Genomic DNA, 24,323 nt, shown 5'->3' with positions numbered 1-24,323 from the left:
ATAGTGTCTCAGTCATACAGCTGACCCTTAGGAATTTATGTAGCCTAGGATAAGTCTTCTGGCCAGATGTAACTGAAAGAATATCACATATTTATGAAATAAGCCAAAGTATTTGATAATGAAGCATATATCTCATTATTGAATTTTACTGACTGGGACTACTAAAATTGTGTCTTTTGTCAGAATTTCTGGACACGTGTTTTTGTTTTATTTACCTATTTTATGAATTGTTGGATGTAATTAAGTAGAGGGGCAAATTAAGACAATAGTTTAAAGTTTATATAAGGTAGAGTTTTTTTTTTTAAATTTTCCTGAGCCTGATGCTAAGAACACCCGAAGTCAGTCACCCCTAAATACTATTTTAGCTTCTGTTATGTGCATGGATGTTAATACCACTTCAGTCTGTCCGACTCTTTGCGACCCTATGGACTATGGCCTGCCAGGCTCCTCTGTCCATAGGATTCTCCAGGCAAGAAGTACTGGAGTGGGTTGCTGTGCCCTCCTCCAGGGAATCTTCCCGACCCAGAAATTGAACCTGCGTTTCTTAAGTCTCCTGCATTGGCATTGGCAGGCGGGTTTTTACCAGCTAGCATTTGGAGAAGGCAATGGCACCCTACTCCAGTACTCTTGCCTGGAAAATCCCATGGATGGAGGAGCCTGGTAGGCTGCAGTCCATGGGGTCGCTAAGAGTCGGACACGACTGAGCGACTTCACTTTCACCACCTTATGAGTGTTTGTGAATAGAGAGTGGAAGTAGCAACAGTAGTTTTTCTGAACACGTTTATCATGGGAACTGTGTTACCAAGGAAGTGACACACTTTGTATTCAACTTTTAAAATATGGTCTATTTGTTTATTTTGTTGGATATTTTAATTAAAGACTCACATAGAAGTGACTCTTCTGAATTTAGTATTTAATTCACCAAAATGTGTTGAGTGCCTACTACATGTCAGATACTGTGCAGGGAACAGGAATTATTTCCTGTAAGAAAATCAGAAGCCAGTGTTAAAAAAATTGGGGGTTTGGTTTGCAATTCAGGACAAATGAAGAAATATTACACATACACACAGACACACACGTGCATACCCACACCTCTGGGATATTTGGGTAGCATAGGAAACAAAATTTTCACTGTGACCTGTGTTCATAAACTAAAAGCTTTTTGTGTGGGTTAGTAGGCTTATCTTTTTCAGTAAGCAGTGGTGCTTGACAGCTCAGAGTAAATTTTAACTGATCTTTCACTAAGATACCAGAAGACTTTAGTTAGCTTTCTAATACAGCTGTGAATAACACTAAGCAGATTGGATCCAAGTGTTTAATGATTAACCTACCACATTAGTCAATGGTAATGAGAGCAAAGGTAATCTTTCAGTTTACCTTGTGCCTGGGTCATGGAAAATAAGTCCTGATTAGGTAGTAGGAGGACATAAACCTCAAAACATAATTTGGGGGCTGATAATTTAGAGATATAACTTATTTCTCTGCCTGTGTATGCCATATATACATTTCTGTCTATAAAATATTTTAGGAAAAGCCTAAAATAGAATTTTCTTAAAATAGAATTTTTTCTCATAATTTCTTAGTAGAAATCTGTATAGTTTTTCCTAGTAGTGCTCAATAATAGTAAAGCTTACACTTTTTCACCTTCTATCCAGGGCTATTACCCCATGTTAAAGGCTTTGTTTTTCATACCTTTCCTCCCCTCTCCCCTCTACTGTGTTTTATTTTATAAAGCAGCTGGGACTGATTTTTAAATACCATGGTAAAATCCCACTCAAACAAAAGGAAGTACTTTTTTAAGGAACTGTATTTCAAGTACTCTTTTCCATATAAATGTGTTAAATACATGATCAAGAAGGGATACCTTTAGGTTGGAGATGAAGACCCTCTGTTTTAGAGTCTTATATTTGCGAGTAGTGATAGATGTTACATTTTCTTTTTATTGATTACTTGTTGTATAAGGGATTATATTTTTATATGCTGTTTTATGTCCGTATATTTTAGCCTCTTGTAGAAGAAGCAATTCCTCATCTTCACAGCCCACCGACCACAAGCGCTTCAGCCCTCAACAGCCTTGTGGTCTCCTGTGCATCTGCTGTTGGTGTGAGAGTGGCTGCTACCTATGAAGCTGGGGCCTTGTCTCTTAAGAAAGTTATGAACTTTTATAATGCAGCCCCTTGTGAGCCTGGAGCTCTGGCAGGCAGCAGTTCCATAGGCCCAGAAGGTCTGAAAGATAGCAGAGAAGAACAGGTTAAACAGGAGTCAATGCAAGGAAAGAAGAGTTCAAGCCTTGTGGATATCAGAGAAGAAGAGTCTGAGGGAGGCAGCCGAAGACTCTCTCTTCCTGGCTTGTTGTCACAAGGTGAGGAGCTAGCTTTTGTGAGCTGACTTCTGGTGAATCCAAGATGCTCCTGACATCACATATTATGTTATAATAAATTTGCTTTCTTAATTACTAAAGCTAACATATTCAAATATCAAAATTTATTTCATTAATTAATTTTTTAAAGTTACATATTACTGTGCTTTAGAAATAACTTTAGACACTCACTTTTTCATGATACATGCTTCTGCTTATGAACCTTGTGTAAGCTAGTGGCACATTCAGCAGAAAAGATTATAATCTTAGCCAGTGATGATCACTTTCTTTGTGACCCACGACTTAGTGATCAAGTGACCGAGTCTGTACTTAGTGACACTTGATGATTTTCTTCAAAACAGTCTTGTCACCAGACTGGTGTACAAGATTTGCACAATGTTACAACAGCCTTTGGTATAATTTAGAACACTGTAAAAGATGTCAGCATTCTTTTTTAAAAGATGAAGTTCTCTGTAAAATAAAGTTAGCAGGCAAAATACAAAAGCTTTTTAGTATTCTGATTCATAACCATTTTCTCACTTAAAAACTTTAACACTTTATGTCTAAAGTAAATCTTTTGTTACAATATTTATAGCATGCTTGAACTTAAGACCTTCATTTAGAAAAGCTTTAATTTTAATTTTGCTTTGACATGGAAGAACTATTTCTTAACCTTAGTATAGTACTTTGTTAAGCTTGTTCTTCAGAATACCAGTTACATAGGATGTCATATAGCTATTCTGTATAAAAAATGTACAGAAAAGAATTTTGTGGCCAAATGCTTGGAAGTGGGGTAGGGCTAAACAGATTTAAATACGGCTTTTAATTGTAGGACTTGTCTGTACCTTTAGCATGCTGATGTGTGTGTGAATCTCCACAGGGGTGGGAAGGAAGAATGTAGTAGGCAGTATTTACCAAACTCGCTTAATCCCCAGTTTTGCAGACCTATAGAATATGCTTCACAAATACCATGTTAGTATATTTTGAAAAATCAGCAGTTTATTAAAACGGTACCTTTCTTTTCATCTGTCTGTTCCCTCATGATATTTCTGGTTTGTTTTCAGTCTCGCCCAGGCTCCTGAGGAAAGCTGCACGGGTTAAAACTCGGACAGTGGTTCTGACCCCTACATACAGTGGAGAAGCAGATGCGCTCCTGCCTTCTCTGAGAACAGAGGTGTGGACCTGGGGGAAAGGGAAAGAAGGACAGCTGGGGCATGGTGATGTTCTGCCCAGGTGAGTGCTGCCAGTGTTTACTGTTAGGAATTAGTTTAAACAAATAACTTCTATCCCTTAAAGGTCTCCAAATCTCCACTTCCTCCTGGAGGAAATCTGGTCCCTTCTAGCTCTAGATTGTTATACACCATTAACTCTGATAAAAAACCAAAACAAACACCACCTGCTCCCACCAGTCATTCTTAGTCTTGAATTTGTTCCTAACAATAAAGGACTTAAGTATCCATGGTATATTTTTCCATCTCTTCTTTGATGTTTATTCATGTTAGAATGCAGAAAGGGGTGTTTGGGATAAGATTTATATGTCACTGGAACATGTGAATGGTTTACATTTTTAACTTATAAAAAAGAGCCAACAGTTTTCTTAACCTGAACGAGGTCTATCGCTGCTGCCAAAATAACTATAACCACTGTATTAAACCATGTCTATTCATGTATATCATGGAAAAACTGTTTTAAGAGAAATTCTTTTGATATTAGCAATAAATATTTGTAAAAGTGTGTAAATAGAATGATTATCTAAACCAGTTAATATAAAAGTCTCTTTTCTCCTTAGCAAAGTGAAAGCACCTAATTCATTAAAAAGTATACTCTCTGCCGTATGAATCATTTAGTTGTTTTATGATTCTTAATAGATTTCGAATTATAGTGGTGAATTAGTGATTAACAGACAAAGATTAAATTAAAACCATTTTAAATTACTTACACTTAGGAGTAGATTGAATATAAATCCAGTATTTTTATTTTAATTTTTTTGGGAAATATTTACTTGAAAACATTTATAATTTGAGAAAGTCCATGGTTCTTCCTGAGAATAGTTCTGACTCTGAGTTTGTGTGTGTGTGTGTGTGTTTTTCTTTAAGGCTTCAACCATTGTGTGTAAAATGTCTGGATGGTAAAGAAGTAATCCATCTGGAGGCAGGTGGTTACCATTCTCTTGCACTTACTGCAAAATCCCAGGTAGGAGGCAAACTGTTAAAAGCTGATCTTGATTTCATGAAAGACCAACACGATGAGATTAGACTGTCATTTATTGAGACTCTTACCTGCTGTATGTCAGGCAACAACCCTATATCTCATTTGATCTTTTCAGTGTTTTACATTGCACTGTATTATTTCCATTTTATAGGTAAGGAATGGGAGGTTGAGAGAAATTGTGTAACTTGGCTAAAGTCACATGTGTGGCTGTAGAGTTTGGATTCAACACTGGTCTGCTTGACAAAGAAGCTTTTTATAATGTGCTCTTATGGAAAAATAGAACTCAGAGTTTTCTGAGATATTGGTAAACTTTTATTTCTTGATGAAGAAAACACTTATGTAAGACATTCAGAAAACAGAAGGTATTTCTCTCTTAAAATTGTGAGACCTGAAAGTGACCTCCAGAATCATTTAAAACCATGCCCACATACACAAATCCTTTTGAGGAAGGTAGATTTTCAAATATACTCTTAAATATATTCATATAATGATTCTTCACCAGTCCCTTTATCTTGCTATAAAAAGTCAGTAAAAGATTCTAAACACTTTAAATATTTTAAATGACATAATAGTCTCACCAAAAAGCTGTTATAGCTCATATAAATAAATATAAATATTAGCAAAGAAAAGGATAATTTGTTATTAATGTGATGAATCATCAAAAAGGCTTAAAAATAAGAAAATAGGAAGATGATAAGTTACAAAATAAACATAAAAATTGCTAGCTTTCTTATATACGTAAAGTAAAGCAGAAAGCATGCTTAAGGAAAAAAAGAAGCTGTTCACAATTACAACACAAGTGTTAAGGAAATAGGAACATTGTTAATAGGAAAAGTGTAGAGTTCCATATTTTTCATGCATTAGAGAGGGAAATGGCAACCCACTCCAGTGTTCTTGCCTGGAGAATCCCCGGGATGGGGGAGCCTGGTAGGCTGCCGTCTCTGAGGTCGCAGAGTCGGACACGACTGAAGCGACTTAGCAGCAGCAGCAGCAGAGCCCATATGACACAAATTAAAGACCTCTTCTAAGTTATAAAAGAAAATAGGAGTAAAGAGGGAAAAGTTTTATTTTTAGATGAGAAGACTGAACATTGCAAAAATGCCATTTCTCCTAGATTAAATTAGTAGAGTTTAAATTCAGTACAATCCCCAGAATATTCCAATATAATATTTACAACTTAATAAAATGATTCCCAAAATTATTCTAGGAGAATAAACAAAGGAGATGAGCCACAAAAATTCTGAAAAAGAAAGCATTAGCCTTATAAAACATATTATAAGACTACAAACAGATTATTATAACAGAAATACACTATAGACTAGAAATAGCCACAGGTATATATGAGAATTTAGTTTGTGATAAAAAGTAGGCATTTCAGCATTCTGAATCAGCCATAGGTGTACATGTGTTTGGCAGCAATCAACACAATTCTGTAAAGCAATTATCCTTCAATTAAAAAAGAAATTTAAAAAAAATTTAAAGAGTAGGCATTTCAGATGAGGTGGAGAAACAAGACTGAGTGTTCAGTCAATACTGTTGGAACCACTGGCTTCTTATTTGCAGAAGAAAATTAAGATAACTTTACATATTCTAATTCTGGATGGAGTAAAGATCTAGACGTTAAAAAATAAAACTTTACATGTGTAAGAACAAATTTAGGTGATTTATTTTTTCAGTAATCTTAGGAGTAGAATAAGATATGACATCAAAACCAGAAATTAGAAAGTAAAGATATATGTTTGTCTGCATAATTCAACAGTCCCACACAGCAAAAACCTAAACACAGACCAAAAACCCCCACAAATTTAAGATACATAATATATGGGGAAAAACATTATAACATATATGACCTGATCTATAAAGAAAAATTGTTTAAGAGCATTTATATTCCATTCACCAAAGAAAAAATAGAAGTTGACCAACAAAAGATGGTCAACTACTCAGCAAATTTAAATTAAAACAAAATTTTCTTACCTATCATATTAGCAGGGATTGCATTTAATGCTAAGTGTTGGTGAGGATGTGGGGAAAAGGTACACACATTGCTGGTGGGAATGTAAATTGGAGTTTGCTGGAAGACAGTTTGTTGGTATATAGCAGAAATCAGAATGTGTATGTTCATTGACCCAAAGTTCTTTGCTTAAAAATTTATCCTAAGGAAATAGATACATTATATATATAAAGAATTTTAATTAATTTTTATATTAAGTAATTGAAAATAAATTATTAATAAATGTACTTATTTGATTAGGTAATTGATTAAACTACACCCACAGTGGAGTCTCATGTAGTTATAAACAATATTGTAGCTCTGTACTTATTGACCTAGAAAGATGTCAGTGCACAGAGCATTACATAAAAAACATCAGGTCACAAAGCAGCATTGATAGTAGAGGCCCACTTTACATTTTGTATATTCATTATATCTAGTAGATAATAAAATTTCTGGAATTATATATGTGTATGTTCCTAAAGCAAGGTAGGAGTTGTCTCTGAGTGGGTGATTCATCAGTGGTTTTCACTTTCTTTTTGTTTCTTTGTATTGTCACAGTCTTGTACAGTGGTCATGAATTGCTTTTATAATCAGAATAAACAAAATCATTTTCATTAAGCATAGTTACTGTAATCTGGTTGTTTTTTTGTCTATAGTAGAACATAGGTGCTTTGTGCTTCTCCTGCAGTGATTCTTCTTATATGAAAAGCTTTCTAGTCATTCCATAGTACTCCTGTCCACAGAATAAAGAATTGTGATTCCTTTTTCTTCATAGTACTTAGCTTTATTTTTTAAAATCACTTTCTGTATAAGAGGCAGTATAGGATAGTTCCTGGGATTAAATCCTAGAAAATTTGTGACCTCTCTGGGTCAATTCCCTTACATGTTTTAAAAAAAATAAGGATTATGTGATAGTAAAACAATTAATACACAGAAAGTATATTAAGAACAGGGCCTGGCAGGTAATAAACTCCTGAGAAATGTTGGTTAAAATGAATTTTCTAAAGAGTTGAAAGGCCAAGATAAGTAATTTGTGTGTAACTGTTGGTATATATGTGTTATTATAAAAGTTCAGAATTGGCATGCAAAACTCAGTGTCACATCTCTTACCTACTTCCCTGTGGTTTTCTACTAGGTTTACTCGTGGGGGAGCAACACCTTTGGTCAGCTTGGGCATTCTGATTTTCCAACAACAGTTCCCCGTCTTGCAAAGGTACTTTTGTAACCTTGATGACTTTTATAGCAACTTATTCCAGAATTCTAAGTTATAACACTTTATATTTCTCCAATTCTTGTTTTATAAAATTAGGAGAATTGTATACTTGTAGCCTGTTTGTTATCACATACATTAAAATTTTTAAAAAACTGAAGCTGCTTGTTTTCAGGCAAAATGTTCCCTTTTTTGATGTGTTAGTTTGTATTAATATTTCTTTTTTTCCTAGCTTCACTAAGTGTTCATAGTTCTGTGTTTTTGTTTGTTGTTTTTTTTTTTAAGTAAAAACGAACAAGTTATTTTAAAGCAAATGTTTCTTGGACTGTGAGGTTGACTTCTAAGCTTTATACCACCAAATAATGCCTACTCTTTGACTTCTCACTTAAGTTTGACTTCCTTTTAAGTGTAACTTTTACATAACATTATTTGATGGTTTGTTTTATGTACACAGTAGTAAAACCTTTTTGTAACTCTTTTTGTTTTCTATAGGGAAGCTAAAAGTATAGATAATTTCTTCACTGCTGTATGAATTGGCTTTAGTTTATGTAATGGGTGCAGTTTTAGAGGACCATTTCTCATCCTTTTTTTCTGTCATAACATTCTGCAGAAATACAGAATTCATCAGTAGTATTGACTCCTCATATGAGATCTGTTTATTTGGGGAACGGATGTGTTGTGGGCAGAGAGTAGGCATGATGACAGCTCAATAGCCTAAAAGAATGGGATATGGGGCTCATGTTTTCATAGTTTGAATCCTCTCCATCCTGATGCATGCTGTCTGCCCTGAGAGTATTAAAGACTAGATAAGGATGTTTACTTCAGTTTCAGGAACCTGATTCAAAATATGAGCTACAGTTAATATATATTCCAGTGATTCATGTATTCAGTGTACACTGCATCCATCACTACATAAGACCTTTACCTGCTGCCTTTCTTTCCAGTGAACGAATTTTACTGGGAAGGAAAGTCTTAAATGAAACATTACAGAATAGTTGTTATTTCTAGCCCCAATCTTAAATATTTTTAGCATAAAATGTTTTAGTGGTCAGCTATTCAGTTTTGAATAATGTGTCCTGAGGAGTTGGACGTGACTTGGCAACTGAACAGCAAATTCAATTTCTGATATTTTATTACAAATAAAAATATGGTAAATCATTGTTTTTTGTTTTCTGTTCATTTGAATAAATTAGAACATGCTTATATTCCTATTAAGAAAAGTTTTATAATCGAGCATGGATATGCTGCAAATACAATGCATTTTAGAGTCGGACAAGAGAGAACAGAGTTTGTTATAAGGTTTTAGTTTCATTACTGTTTTACCTATACCTCTGAAAATGCAACATCATTATTTTGGTCTTTATTTGGGGGAAGGTTTTATTTGGTTTTTTATTTGAGAAAATTATTTTGAAGTCATTTAAATTAATGTGTGAATTAAAGTCAAGGCAGAGTGAGACCTGAATTAGTTTTGATTAGAAACTAGGAAGACAACTCTTTCCTCCTGCAAAAATTTTAATTCATTCTTTGCAAAACCAGCAGGAAGTCAGTTTTATAGATAACCTGAATTTGAGAAGATAATGTTATGCCTGAAGAGGATAACTGTAAAGTAGTGGAGATGCACATGATAGTCACTCACACACTTATCACCTACTCACCCAGGATGTGAACCAGATCTGGACATGGAATCTCAAGATTAGAAATTTTTTAGCTTTATTGTTACACGAGTCATGGCTGAAGCTGGGTCTGCAGGATGGGGCAGTAGTTTTCATAGCAGAACACTTCCTTCAAATGAAACCTTGTGCTGAATCGCCTACATAAAACAGATAACTGGAGGACTGTCTTAGTTGAAGGAAGGAGGTGGGTGGGGATAGAACCTGGCACCTGCCTTTCCATGGTGGCCCCTGAATCACTACCTGGAATCCTGGAAACCTAAAGCCATTTGTTTAAAGCAGTGGTTCTCAAACTTTTGCATATATCAGAAATACCTGGAGAGCTTGTCGAAGCCAACTGCCCAGTCCCTCCCCTCAATGGCTCTGTGGCCTGAGTTTGCACATCTCACGTGTTCCTAGATGATTGCTGTTGCTGCTGCAAAAGCTTCTTGTTGAGCACCATTGGTCTAGGGGATCCCTGTAGATGGGCTTCTAGGGGTTTCTGCCTGTTGCAACATCCTGGGACACAGTGAAGTCATGTGAGAATTGGTGAGTTCCAAGTCAGAAAGCACTTTTAGCACCCATGGGTTTAGTTGGCCAGAATGGAATTTAGCCTAGTTAGGTTTTCTTTTTACATTGATTTTTGTGTACATAGCAGAATATGAATGGACAAAGGTGTGTCCTAGCTGTCAGAAGAGGGCTCTAGAAGTTTTTGGGTCTTTGATTATAGTACAAGCTAAGTCCTATGATAGCTCCCAAAAATAACAATTAAAATATCAAATGTATGGTTTTTTTCATTTTGAATTCCAATTTTTCAGTTTTTTATAGAACAATCCAGTTCTACATTTACTGGCTGAACAGGGTTCCTTTTCACTCCTGCATCTGTTCTGCAGTTGATTAGGTATGTTTCTGGGCGAGTTTTGCCCTCTGAGATGTGACTTTTATTCCACTTGTTCAGGTAACCTAACATTCTAGTTATCATGGACTTGGAGTTGCATCTGATTCCTTCATCTCAGACAGACATGTCTTCCTGTCATTGCAGGTGAACAGTGAAAATGGAGTCTGGAGTGTGGCTGCAGGCCAGGATTATTCCCTGTTTTTAGTGGATACTGAAGACTTCCAGCCTGGGTTATGTTACAGTGGCCGGCAGGACCCGACAGAAGGTGACAACCTTCCAGAGAATCACAGTGGTACTAAGATGCCAGTCCTTCTCTCCTGTAGTAAGGTGATCCTAAGGCCCACATCCCGTAACACATGAGAAGTCTTTTGTTTCTGTTGCTGTTTGTATGTATGCCTATTGTTAAGGTGCCTGACTAATATATTTAAAATTGCAAACCACTTCCCATCCCCCTTCACTCCTCATCTCCTTTTCCTGCCTTATTTTTCTCCACAGTGCGTATCATCATCTCACTCTCTATAGAGTTTACTTATTTTGTTTATTGTCTGTCCTCTTTAACTGTAAAATTCATTAGAGTAGGGATTTTAGGCTCTCTCATTTATAGCTGTATCCTCTTTAATAAATACCTCTCATAAATATTTGTTGAAGTAAATGCTTTTATAAATAATTGTTGACATAACACCCTCACATAGGAATATTAAAAATATTTATTTCACAGCAAAGTTTTCTGACTGTGTTTATGGAGTCCTCAGAAATGAATCAGAATAGAAATTGAATAATGAATTTTTAACTGTTGGTAGAAAGTGAAAATTACAGGGGCCTGAGGTGGGCTCGTGGCAGACCTGACAGGCTGCAAAAATGCTGTTTTCCATTGCTTCCCCTCTTCTCCTAGCTCTTCTGTTTACTACTGTTAACTTATTTTCCCTTTGTTGATCTGAATTTATTTGCTTTCCTACTGCTTATCTCTTTTTCTTAAACTTAATACCATTGTTCTGTTTCTGGTTTTCTTTTTCCTCACAACATTGCAAGGAAATTCACCTTCAACGCTTGTGCATTCTGGGTTTTTTATTCTTACCGAATAACATATCCTGTGGACTGTTTTTTTTTTTTTTTTATCCTTTGTTTTTCTGGCTAAATATGTAATTGTGGCTATATATAAGGGCAAGTTCTTTCTTGCTAAAGGTAACACGGGCCAAGATTTGACTCTTGACCTGTATATAGCCTGTTGTTCCAGACATACTAATTGACTCTTTATAGTTCTTGGCCCTGACTCTACATTCCTCATTAAAGATTCCACAGTCCAGGTAAAGGATGAAATGGGCTGATGAAAGCGATGAGGCTCAATCTGTGTCTTTTGTTACCATGAGCTCTTAATAGTGTATTGAGCCTGCAGCTTGGTTGTCTAGTTTAATAGGGGTATGTGACAAAGACATCAAATGTTTTTGTTCAGTGCTATCATGAATAAATGACAAAGTCCACTTCTAAAGAAAATCTTTTTCTGTTGTGCTTTTTTTTTTAGCTTGTTGCATATCTATTTTTATTTTTTAATATAAATTTATTTAATTGGAGGCTAATTACTTTACAGTATTGTATTGGTTTTGCCATATATCTGTTGTACTTTTAAAATATAGCTCCTAGATCCTTGATATTTTGACAAACAGCATAGAGATGGTCTCTGCTCTCATCTGTTACATGCAAAAAGAAGTCCTGAGACATGTATTTGTATCATTTGGATCTTTGTATATTTAGAGTATTTATGGTTCTAACTGTGTGTAAAGTGAAATAAAAGGTATTGTGGCAATAAATAATACTATAGATATTTATAGTTATATATAGATTGTGTTATATGTATATAACAACAGTATACTGGTAAACCAGCCCTAAAAAGTAAACTCAAAAGCTCTGATTTGTAATGTTTTCCAGGTTTTTTTGTTTTTTTTTTCAATAAATTTCGCTATTGCCGCTTTCAAACTATTAATGATTTAATAACCAACTTGCTGCAGAATTCCTGCGTAGTTAGCTGTTGGCTCTCACCAGCTGTTATGAACTAACTTCAGTGCCCAAATTACTGCTAGTAAATTAGATTTTATCTTTAATCTCTTTCTCCTCCTGTTTTAGCTTGGATATATAAGCAGAGTGACAGCAGGAAAAGACAGTTATCTAGCCTTGGTGGACAAAAACATTATGGGATATATTGCCAGTCTCCATGAGTTGGCTACTACTGAAAGACGCTTCTATTCAAAACTAAGTGATATCAAGTCCCAGATTCTCAGGCCTCTTCTCGGTTTAGGTAAGTACCAGGCAGTCAATTATCAGGAGTCTTGTTTTACCTCTTCTTCCTATATCACAGATGAAGAAAACTTTTTGTTTGAGTTGTACTCTGCTCCTTTCTTTCTAGTCTCTTCTTTTGTGCCCAGGTGCTCAACAGCTTACAAGCCATTTCCTCTTTGCTGGTAGCCCAGCTTCCCTATCCTGGCACCCCCAGAGCTCCTGTTACTATGGAAGTAGAAACATGGAGCTTTCATAAGATCCATAGCAGAGAAGCAGAGCAACTGTGGAAAAAGTTGATCCTAGGAGTCAGACTTCTTAAACAACACTTCTAGCCACACTAGTTATAAGATACCTTAAAAGTGTAAAATGAAAGTGTTAGTCACTCAGTCACGTCCAACTCTTTGAGAACCCCATGGACCTGCCGGGCTCCTCTGTCCATGGAATTCTCCAGGCAAGAATACTGGAATGGGTTGCCATTCACTTCTCCAGGGGATCTTCTGGGCCCAGAGGTCAAACCTGGGTCTCCTGCATTGCAGGCAGATTGTTTACCATCTAGGCCACCAGGCAAGCCCCAAGATAGCTTATATAACTACTCCAAATTTTTATTTTCTTTGTTCTGCTTCTTAGAATTTTATCAAGTAGAACTTCATTTGGATTTACAAGTAGTATCTCAAAATGTGAATAACTGTAAGAATGTTAAGGATCTTACCCCCCACTTAGACATTGATTAAATCTTATCCCTTAGCTGTAACCAGTGACAACAGAGATTGAAGGTAAGGAGATAATATGGAAAAAATAGATTACAGTGGTTCTTGATGGGGTGCTACTGTCCAGAAATACAATACTGGGATCTCCAGGAGGTTATAAAGGAATGCAGAATGGAGATGGGTGGGTGGGCTTTTAAAGATTAACTTTCCCTAGTCAAAAGCTTTTGTGGCTTTGACCCTACTCTCAGAAAATAGAAAGGACCTTTTTTCTCTTTCATTCACCTGAACTCGACCCCTTGTGAGGCCACAGAATTCAGACCAGTACTCTAGTACTCAAATTGTGCCCTGTTCATGCATCATTTTTCCACATTAGGGTGACATTGGCTTGTGTAGGTCAGTCCATTGTTTTTAATGGGAAAACATCTATTTTTCAAACAACTAGCTTACAGTCTTTCTGAATTCAGTCCCTATATAAACTGGAGACAGCATTTGTTTTTGTTTTTAACATGTTTTGCTTTTTTAAATATTGTAGAGTTCCTGTTCTATAAATTCTCCTCCAGTGGGTGGGCCCAGCTCCCTAGTACTTTGGCAAGAGATAGGAAGCAGTCCAAGCTGGAAGCTTCCTGGATTGCTCTGAAAAGGAAGTGAAACCTACCCTTTTCCTGTTCTGATTCCTGATTTCTATATTGGTTTCATGTGGTCTGCTCATCAGCCTCACTTAGAGAGAAGTCTTGCAAATTCGGTATTTTGGACTGGGAAAAAGTAGTAACCTCCTGATGTCCTTTATAAAGTAACCGAGGCAGTCTAAGTCAATCTTAGACTTAGTCTTAATCCCGGTCAAAGGCAATCTTTTTGGAATCTTTTTCTTTGCATGGAAGGGCAGGGCTTATCCAGGGGTCAAGCAGAGCTGAAGTCAGTGCAAAAGTGGGAAATGTTGACAAAGGTATAGCTATAGAAGTGAGTTTAATTCCTGGCTGTTACTAACCAGTTGTGTAAAGGTAGATATTTCACTTCCTTTCCCTTGACCTTAGATGACTTCAAGATGAGAAGAGAGTTGAATTTGCACAGTGGTTATCAAATAATGGCTGGTCTTCAGAATTACCTGGAAAGTGCTTTAAAAACAATATCCATTCTGGTGTCTAAACTCTGGTCTGCTGAGTCAGAATCTGTAGGGGTCCCATGAATGTGTTTTTAACAAGTTCTTGAAATGACTGGACACTGATCTCTGCATTTTAAGCACTGTGATTATTTGGGTTCCATAAATTATTTGGGTTCCATAGTTGAGAGTCCATTTCAACAAATTAAGAATTTTTAGTAAAGGAAAATTCATAATCTTGATCATAAGAAAGTATTTCTATAATGAGTCTTTAGGTTATGTTATCATCATCATCATCGTTTTGTTCCAGAAAATCTGGGCACTGCAAATACAGTCCAGCTGTTGCAGGAAGTGGCAAGCCGATTCAGCAAGCTGTGTTACCTAATTGGTCAGCATGGAACCTCACTGAGCAGCTTCCTTCAGGGGATAAAGGAAGCTAGGAATTTGGTCATCCTGAAGCATGCAAGTCTCTTCTTGGATAGTTATACAGAGCAAGTATCCAGTCCCGTGTCATGTTCAGTCTCTGCAGGGTTATTCTGCCAAGGAGAACAGCTCCTTAATCAGAAGAGACTAGATTAGGGAGAGTTCTATAAGGTAATAGAAATTGCAAAGCAGTGCTTTAATCTTAAGACAACTATATAGCTCCACGTCGCTAAAATTTTAGTTTGCTCTAAGAGGGGAAAATTTTAAAAAGAAATAATGCATTCTCAAATTTCCTTCTGCATTCTAGCAGAATGATAGTATTCTAAATTTAGAAAATGTACTATAATAAAGATGGCTCTTTAGAGAACAATTTTGTACTTAAATTATACTAAAATTTGAAGAAGTAAGTAAACAGATTATTTTAAGATCAACTAATGATGGTAAATATGGAGCTCTTCCAATGCCTGCTTTTCACTGTTGTGTAAAGGAGGGTTTAAAAGTAAAGATCTATTGTAATAAAACCTAGGATAGTGATACAAGGTTCTTTTCATGTTTTTCAAGTAAAATATCCCAACTGTATTTGAAATATCCAGTATTTTTCACTTTTTCTTTTGCATTTTGCATTTTCATTTTCATTTTGGCATTGTGATGTGAGGCATAATTTAAGTGTTACTTTAATGTGTATTAGGTTATGCTGTTGATCTGAAGTATTGATTTTAAAGTCACTCATAATCCTACTATCAGAAACAGCCATTGTTAATAATCTTAGTGTATTTCCTTACAGACTTAGGCATAAATGTGCAGATGGATTATGTGATTTTAGTTCTAAGCAAAACTGAATATATTTGAAGCTGTTGACTGTTGTCTGGGAGGAAATACCCTCGTTAGAGTCTTTAACTCATCTTTCAGACATAAAAAGTATCATAATTTGATATGAATTTACTTTTTTAAACTAGATTTTTGTATGTGTGAAGGTTTCAGCTTTTACTAGTATTAATTTTTCTGTTTTCACTTATATAGATCTTATAGGTATTTCTCTTTTTCTGCTGTAATACTTCAGGACTTATGCTTGGAAATGCTTTTATTTTGATTTCTTGGGTTTTTAAAATAATGTATTCATATAGACTGGGCAGGTAAAAAACTTGATTTGTGTATGAATTTTAAAAACTATTTATAATTGTGGTAAAATACACATAACATAAAATTTCTATTGTAACTATTTTTAAGTGTTCAGTACTTTAGGGTGTTTTTAGTAGGAATTTGCCTTCTTTGTCAAAGTCAGTTGATTTTATTTGCCAGCCCAGGAGTGTGGAAGAAATGTATGTGGTGTGAAGCAGTATGTCACGACTTCCTCTTTAACTGTAGATCAGTACTTTACCAACACTTTCTAACACTTTTTCGCTTAAGCTCTTTTAAACATATATTCTTACCTTTCCTATTGTTTATTTCTGAAGACTTAATTGGAAAACTTAAAGTGAAGATTAGAGAATTTTTTTTTTTAAATCCAACAACCTAAATCGTATTTTCTCACATTTGTTAAATTACCAAAGTAAAACATACCTAATAAAGATACTTCTAGCATCTGCTGCATAGCTTAAAGTGTTTTTAAAAAATTCCTATTAACATCTTTCCTAAAATGGCCTTTTACTCCTGATTGTTGTGATGATCACATAATATGCCCTATGTAGTTCATGATTATTAACGTCACAAAGTTCTGAAGTGAAACTCACTCATGAGATACCAAGAAGTGTTTATTCCAGATGTTTGTTCAAAACTCTGAAGAGCAAATTTACTTTTACACTAATATCTGTGTATTTTCTTTTTTGCTCAAGGTATTGCACATCTATTACAAATTTCCTGGTTATGGGAGGATTCCAGCTTCTTGCTAAACCTGCCATGTAAGCAAATACATAGTTTCCAGTTTATTCTAACAACCAAAGAACATGTTTTATAGCAGTCTGTGTTTTTGAGTGCCTAAGAAGAGCTAGTATTTCAGAGTCGAGTTCACAATAACATAAGTGAAAGCCTCTTGCTAGAGCATGGATGGGTAGAAAGCAATTAATGAACTCTGGGTGACTCTGAGCTGTGGCAGCAGATGTTAAATTTGGATTTGGGCAGCCTTTCCAAAGTGGTGGTTCATGAATCCCATGGTTTTACATAGTTGAAGGCAGTAATAACTTCTTTTTAAACTTCTGTTTAGAAGATAAGAATTTTAAGATATTCATTAAAAAAGAACCATTTGAGAATCCCTAGAACATACTAGTGGGCCCACAGGCCGGTAGTGACCCTGCCCACGTTTTCCTCACTCAGCTGGCTTATCACTTAGACATTCACCTCAGACTAGCCTGGTAGTTTGATCTTCATAAAGTTTTTTTTTTTAATATTGTAGTAAAATATACACACTATTTATCATTTTAACCATTCCTAAGGGTACAGTTTCTGTGGCATCAGGTACACTCACATGTTGTATAAGCCGCTTTCTACACCCCAAACTTTTTATCATCCCCAACAAAAATTCTGTACCCATTAAAAATGACTCCCCCTCCTCCGCTAGCCCCTGGTAACCTCTATTCTATTTCCTGTCTCTCTGAATTTCCCTGCTCTAGATACCTCACATAAGTGGAATCATACAGTAGTTGTCTTTCTGTGTCTGGCTTATCTCCCTAAGCATGATTTTTCAAAGTCCATCCATGTGATACCATATATCAAAATTTCATCTCATTGTGTGTCTGAATAATATTCCATTTTAGGAATATACCACATTTTGATTGTCCATTCATCTGTTGACAGACACTTGGGTTGTTTCTACCTTTAATATATTTATTTTTTGGGTAACAAGTGCAAACCTAGCCATGTAAAGAAAGAGCAATATTGCCACTATGGGATTAAAAACTCCCAAGAGAAAATATGCTAAACAGAGTAGTTCAGGTTTTCTGAGAGCATACTAGGGCTCCTTTTGGGAAAATTTATAGGCAAGTACTTCAGTGAGTTCAGAAAAATAATAGGGTTCACAAGAGTTGGAATGTTCCTGGACTAGTACTGGGCATCCAGGAGAAACGTGGGCAGAGGGATTATGTGTTGACCATGTACCACCTCCATCTCTCAGGAGCTGGTCAAAGCAGAATACTTATGTAGGGTTAAGTGAATTTCCCCAGCAGAACATGGAGGAGTAAGTAGGACCATCCAACAAGCCAAATATAAACAAAAATCTGGGCCATGTTCCCTGCAGCACACTCTCCAAGATCTGTTAATTACATTATATAGCAGTCCACTTTCTGCCATTGAACTTAGGGGTTCCTGGAAATTGTTACATATTTCTCCATCTTTCCAAGATAATATTTTATAATTTCTGAGTTAAACATCTCTTTATTCCATAGTTCTCTAAGGGATTATAAAATTACTTATTTTTGTTTTATAGCCTTGTGTGACATTGTTTTGTTTTTGAAGCCTTGTAGCTAAAAGTTATAGTGTCGTGCTTACAAAGCAGTGAGGGCAGTACTTGGCACATAATTATTGTTCATTAAGTGGCTGCTGCTGCTGCTAAGTCACTTCAGTTGTGTCTGACTCTGTGTGACCCCATAGACGGCAGCCTACCAGGCTCCCCCGTCCCTGGAATTCTCCAGGCAAGAACACTGGAGTGGGTCGCCATTTCCTTCTCCAATGCATGAAAGTGAACAGATAATGATGATTATTCTGTTCCACTGACTCACGGACTATACAGTCCATGCAGTTCTCCAGGCCAGAATACTGGAGTGGGTGAAAGTGAAGTCACTCAGTCGTGTCCGACTCTTTGTGACCCCATGGACTGTAGCCTACCAGGCTCCTCTGTCCATGAGATTTTCCAGGCAGGAGTACTGGAGTGGGTTGCCATTTCCTTCTCCAGGGGATCTTCCCAACCCAGGGATTGAACCCAGCCTCCCGCATTGTAGGCAGACGCTTTACCGTCTGAGCTGCCTTTCCCTTCTCCAGGGGATCTTCCCAACCCAGGAATCAAACCCAGGTCTCCTGCATTGCAGGCAGATTCTTTACCAGCTGAGCCACAAAGGAAGCCCTCTTACTTCTTTACAGATCTTTGTGTTTTAGTGTGGTGTGGATAATATCAATGGGTTACTGATCAGCCTTAAAATTTGCAGTAAAATTTTAATCATGTATGTGTGTGCTCAGTTGCTCAGTCATTTCCAACTCTTTGTGGCCCCATGGGCTGTAACCCACCAGGCTCCTCTGTCCATGGAATTTTCCAGGCAAGAATACTAGAGCGGGTTGCCATTTCCTATTCCAGGGGATCTTCCCGATCCAGAGATCAAACCCACGTCTTTTTAGTCTGCTGTATTGGCAAGAGGGTTTTTTATCACTAATGCTGCCTGGGAAGCCTGAACTTATATATATATATATATGTATATATAGTTGAATATGGGCTTCCCTTGTGGTCCCGCTGGTAAAGAATCTGCCTGCAATGCAGGAGACCTGGGTTTGATCCCTGGGTTGGGAAGATCCTCTGGAGAAAGGAAAGGCTACCCACTCCAGTATTCTGGCCTGGAGAATTCCATGGACTGTATAGTCCATGGGGTCGCAAAAAGTCAGACACGACTGAATGACTTCACTTCATAATTGAGTATAAAAAGTAAATATTGGTTTCAGTTTGAAATGTTTTTTCAGTGATCTCAGCTTTAAAATCCACACATATATAATTTGCTTTACTGTTCGCTGTTAATTGTAGTACTGGTATCTATACCTTTTAATATGCCTTTGTAATAAACTCTTACTAGATGATCACAACTTGAAAAAAAAAGAAATTAGCAGTATTTAGTATTCCATGCCAGTCTTGTTAGAGCAAAGAACTTTGTTTTTCTTCCAGTATTTATGTTTAGCACAAGTATTTAGAACATTTGGTTTTGCCACTTATTGCTGTGACTTCCTACTTGGAAATTAACAGGTAACTGTGTCAGCTTGTCTGCAGTTATTCCCTGTAACTGTGGGATATATGATTTATTTCCTAGAACTTTAGGCACAAGTCTGTGATGCACCATATCTATTACAGTGTTACTGTTGTTAACCATTTACTACTTTTCATACTCAAAAATCCCATATTTATAGGCAGGGAAATTGTTTTAATTATATCATGTTTATTTCATTGTATTAATCATCTGTTACTTTCTTTCATAAGCACCTAAAACTGTATATTTTGAAGAAAGTAGTATGTGGTGAAATACTTCTGTTTAATATCATGCATATTGTCAATATCAAAATGATTAACTGAATCCCTTGTTTTCTCTACCCTTCAGTGATTTCCTAAATAAAAACCAGGAACTGTTGCAAGATTTATCAGAAGTAGATGATGAAAACACCCAGTTGATGGAAATTTTGAATACTCTGTTTTTCTTGCCAATCAGACGACTTCATAGTTATGCAAAAGTTTTGCTGAAACTTGCTACTTGTTTTGAAGTGGTAAGCTCACATATATACCTCTTGTGGACACTTGGGAAGCCAAGGATCATAGTTTTTTGTTTGAATTATTCTACCCCAAGATCTAGGACTCCACTAAATTTATTTTTCTTCAGGGAAATGAAAGAAGAAAATATGACCGTAGGTTTATCTAGTGTTCTTTGCTATGGATTCAATTTCCTTTCAGGGCCTTGACAAGATTAATTTTATTCATTTTATGTCAGTCTAAAGCTGAGACCCAGTTTTGCTACTCATTCAGTAGTTGTCCAACTTTTGAGTACATACTGAGTACAAGTTACAAGTTAAACAGAGTTGTTTAAAACCCTGCCTGTAATGACACATCCTTCTAAGTCAGTGTGGCATTAGCACCTGGCCTGGATTCATGGTAGATTTAATGCCAGGTATTTGGGTCACTTTGACATATGCTGTGAAAAATCAGCAGTGTTACAGGATTTTCTCAAATGGTAACTAGATCACTTTCTGTATAAAATTAGTTAGGTGGAGTCCTAGAAAATTAGCATCACTCTAGGATATGAGTGTATATTAAAGCTGGTCCTAAGACAGTTACTTCTGAAATTATGCTGAACTGTGTTGTTTTAGTTTCCATTCTGAAGGGCTCTAGAGAAACCATAATGATTCTAAGGTTTCTTATAGTTTAGAATTTTTTATATCGAGGTCCTTATTTAGGACCGATCTTGTCTTCAGAATGATCTAGGAATTTATGTGGCCTTTTTATGTTTGATCCTATCGTGGTCTTGTAGGTCTTTTCTTTTGTCTGGTTTTGGTGTTACCCTGAACTGATCTGATTTCAGCTATATTTCCAACTGTATAAAGCAAGATTTTCTTCATTTGTTTGAAGTAAACAATCTCAACAGATTAGATGCAGTGGCAGATATGAAAATCTGGCTGTCATCTTTTAACTCACATAATAAAAAGATTTGAAAAAATGTGGAACAATGCCACTTTTCATATGAAACATTTTTTTGTTTTGAAATTTTTTATTTTCATTAAAAATTGTTATATTTGAATTAATAAAGATTTAAAATTTTTTAAACTTTATTTTCCGGTGTGGTATATATCAAGAGATAGAGCCCACAGAAGCAAAATAGAGGGATCCTGAGACCAAAACCATTGATAATTCCTCTCCTATCCTGAGTTCTCTGCTTTTCTCCTTACTGGTAACTGCCAGTGTTTGTTTCTTTTCCCTCTTGAGTTCTTCCCCTGTTCCATATGTGCCTGTATGTGATACATGTGTAGCTGTATGTGGTTCCTGTATGTGGTAGAATTTTCTGGAGACAGTCTTCTTTTTTCTTAGTTCCCTTTAGTGTACCATGTCTTTTCTTAGGCTGGCTTCCTTCCCTAAATTTATTACTACATATCTAAGCCACAGTGAGTCTACAAATTCTGGACTGTTGTTATATGTCCATTCTCCCGCTTAATTATTGACCTCTAGGCATCTCCAGAATACCAGAAGCTGCAGGATTCCAGCTCTTGTTACGAGTCACTTGCTCTCCATCTCGGCAGGAAAAGGAAGGAAGCAGAATACACACTGAGTTTCTGGAAGACCTTTCCTGGAAAAATGACGGTAAACCATGCCAATGGTCGTTACCCCAAAGACAGCAAGCATAGCTGTAATAGCTGCCATAATCTTCTTGACTCCTCACTTGTTTACAGTAATGGTGCTGTAGTGACCCGTTTTCTAAGGGTTATCTAAGGATCACAGCCATGGTGGGGGGTCTGAGTATCAGCACCTTCCCTCATCTCTGGGAATCTTTTCTGAATATGTCTCTTCTTCTTTAGTTTGTTCCTGAAAGTGAAAGTGAAAGTTAGTCGCACAGTCATGTCCAGCTTTTTGCAATCCCATGACTGTAGCTTACCTGCCTCCTCTGTCTGTGAAATTCTCCAGGCAAGATTACTGGAGTGGGTTGCCATTTCCTTCTCTAGAGGATGATCTTCCTGACCCAGGGATTGAACTCGGGTTTCCTGCATAGCAGGCAGATTTACCAACTGAGCCACTTTCCTGTCTTTTTTATTTTCCTTTGAGCTCTGCTTTTATGAAATGTTTGGGTCCCATCTGAATTTAAGTTTATTAACACCAAGCTAAGCTGTGACCAACAAATTCTCCTAAATGTGATTTGTATCTTTTTTTTCTTTTTCTCCTTGCATAAAATAATTTTGATACTTTAATTTTGTATTTGTTTTCAATCCCAGGATTCCTTGCGGAAGCCCGAGCGTCGGCTGCTGTGTGAGAGCAGCAACCGGGCCCTGTCCCTGCAGCACGCTGGGAGGTTTTCTGTGAACTGGTTCATTCTCTTTAATGATGCCCTAGTCCATGCCCAGGTAGGCTAGATTCCTCACCTCAAAAGAGGCCATGGAAGGGGCAGTACTATGAGTATTTAATTAATCGTACCATCAGTTTATTTTACAAACTGTTGTGATTTTACTGAAACACTTGAGTGAAAGAGAATGTTTAGCTTGTTTGGTGGCACAGGCTAGACTTCCAGGAGCTCTTTTAGTTTCCAAATTGAAAATGAGCGTGAAGGGGTCCATAGCCGCAAACATGGTGAGACCACTGGGGTTAGCTGTGTTATGGGGATGTGGCTGAGGTGGACTTAAACCACTTGAAAGGGGTTCTGCAGCAGCAATTTCAGGGCCCACATGGGCTTTCTCAGACGTGTCTCCATATTCTTTGTTTCAGTTCTCCACACACCATGTTTTCCCTTTGGCCACACTGTGGGCTGAGCCACTTTCTGAAGAAGCTGGTGGTGTGTAAGTGTCCCCCCTACCGCGTTCCCTTCTTGTGTTACTTACCCAGGTTGCTTCCTTAGATAAAAGCTCAAGAGGCCTCCCTATTGTGTACAAGAGTGCTCACCATCCCAACACATAGATAGTAAGTGGCCTAGTGGGAAGATCATGAAGAGACAATATGATGTGTGTTGGAAGGGCTTCTCCACTGCTGACATCCCCGTTGTTTAACCCAGAGCAAAGAAACTCTGTCCTTTTCCCACTGTGGGAACCAAACCCAGGGCAAGACTGCATTTACATCTAATTGACTTCTGATCCTCTTGAAATAAACAAGTTGCTTTTCATATTTGAGGATTGATGTTATAATGACAGGTTGTCATACCTACTGGCCTTTATCCTTGTGCACATTTTAGGAATGGCCTGAAGATAACTACACCCGAGGAGCAGTTCACTCTCATTTCATCAACACCCCAGGAAAAGGTTAGTCTTATGGTATTTTCTTTCCATCTTTGGCCTGGCTGTTTCTGTCTCTTACGGTAGTGAGGAAGAAACACAAATCGTTCTTGCTTGCTTAATAATCCATAATTGTGTCTGAAAAATCTTCTTTAAACCAGAATTAATAGATTTTTGTTGTTGTTTTAATGTAACAGTTTAAAACATAAAGCAGTGAATTTTAAGAGCCAATCGGTGTTCCTCAATAAAGAGAGTGTTAGGAGTCAGGTGAAATTTCCACACTAAGGAAAGCTATCAAGATTTAAAGCAATGCTTGATGAGTTGTTGCCTTAAGCTTACTGGCATGTACTTTTTGCTCTTAGACAAAGTGGCTCCGGGCTATAAGCCAAGCTGTGGATCAGGCTTTGAGGGGGTTGTCTGATCTTCCACCTTATGGAAGTGGCAGCAGTGTTCAGAGGCAGGAACCGCCAATTTCACGCAGTGCCAAATACACTTTCTACAAGGATCCTCGCCTAAAGGATGCAACCTATGATGGACGCTGGCTTTCAGGGAAGCCTCATGGCAGGTTAGCATGTTCATGATTTCATTTATGTCTGGAGTCAGGATGGTAGTCTAACTACTGAAAAAGTACTGATTACCAGAAACTTTAGTTGACACGTATTGTTCTTTGCTTATGTATTTCCAGAGGGGTTTTGAAGTGGCCAGATGGAAAGATGTATTCTGGCATGTTCAGGAATGGCTTGGAAGATGGGTAAGGACATTGTGAACACAAGTGTGTTAAAGTGTGTTATTTTGTGCTCACAGTTATTGTCAAGACAGTAGAATTTTATGTTTTTGGAAATGGATTAGGACTTATCATGCACAGG

At 36.9% G+C, this 24,323-nt stretch overlaps 1 protein-coding gene across 3 annotated transcripts in view; it reads left to right on the top strand.

Moving 5' to 3' along the window:
- Nucleotides 1-24,323, top strand: part of ALS2 (alsin Rho guanine nucleotide exchange factor ALS2) — a 60,034-nt gene that overhangs the window by 17,971 nt on the left and 17,740 nt on the right. For all 3 annotated transcript variants that reach the window (XM_052636282.1, XM_052636280.1, XM_052636281.1), the window contains exons 5-19: nt 2,005-2,362; nt 3,424-3,592; nt 4,456-4,552; nt 7,699-7,776; nt 10,465-10,647; nt 12,439-12,610; nt 14,705-14,885; nt 16,650-16,715; nt 20,100-20,262; nt 21,713-21,844; nt 22,471-22,599; nt 22,958-23,028; nt 23,418-23,484; nt 23,820-24,022; nt 24,143-24,208. In XM_052636282.1, the coding sequence (XP_052492242.1) occupies nt 2,005-2,362; nt 3,424-3,592; nt 4,456-4,552; nt 7,699-7,776; nt 10,465-10,647; nt 12,439-12,610; nt 14,705-14,885; nt 16,650-16,715; nt 20,100-20,262; nt 21,713-21,844; nt 22,471-22,599; nt 22,958-23,028; nt 23,418-23,484; nt 23,820-24,022; nt 24,143-24,208 (2,135 nt within the window). The remainder of the gene's footprint in view (nt 1-2,004; nt 2,363-3,423; nt 3,593-4,455; nt 4,553-7,698; nt 7,777-10,464; nt 10,648-12,438; nt 12,611-14,704; nt 14,886-16,649; nt 16,716-20,099; nt 20,263-21,712; nt 21,845-22,470; nt 22,600-22,957; nt 23,029-23,417; nt 23,485-23,819; nt 24,023-24,142; nt 24,209-24,323) is intronic.

This window comes from Budorcas taxicolor, chromosome 2, assembly GCF_023091745.1.
Source record: "Budorcas taxicolor isolate Tak-1 chromosome 2, Takin1.1, whole genome shotgun sequence".
NCBI classification, from domain to species: domain Eukaryota; kingdom Metazoa; phylum Chordata; class Mammalia; order Artiodactyla; family Bovidae; genus Budorcas; species Budorcas taxicolor.
Note: the sequence above shows the minus strand (reverse complement) of the source record. Positions and strands in the feature narration are given on the sequence as shown.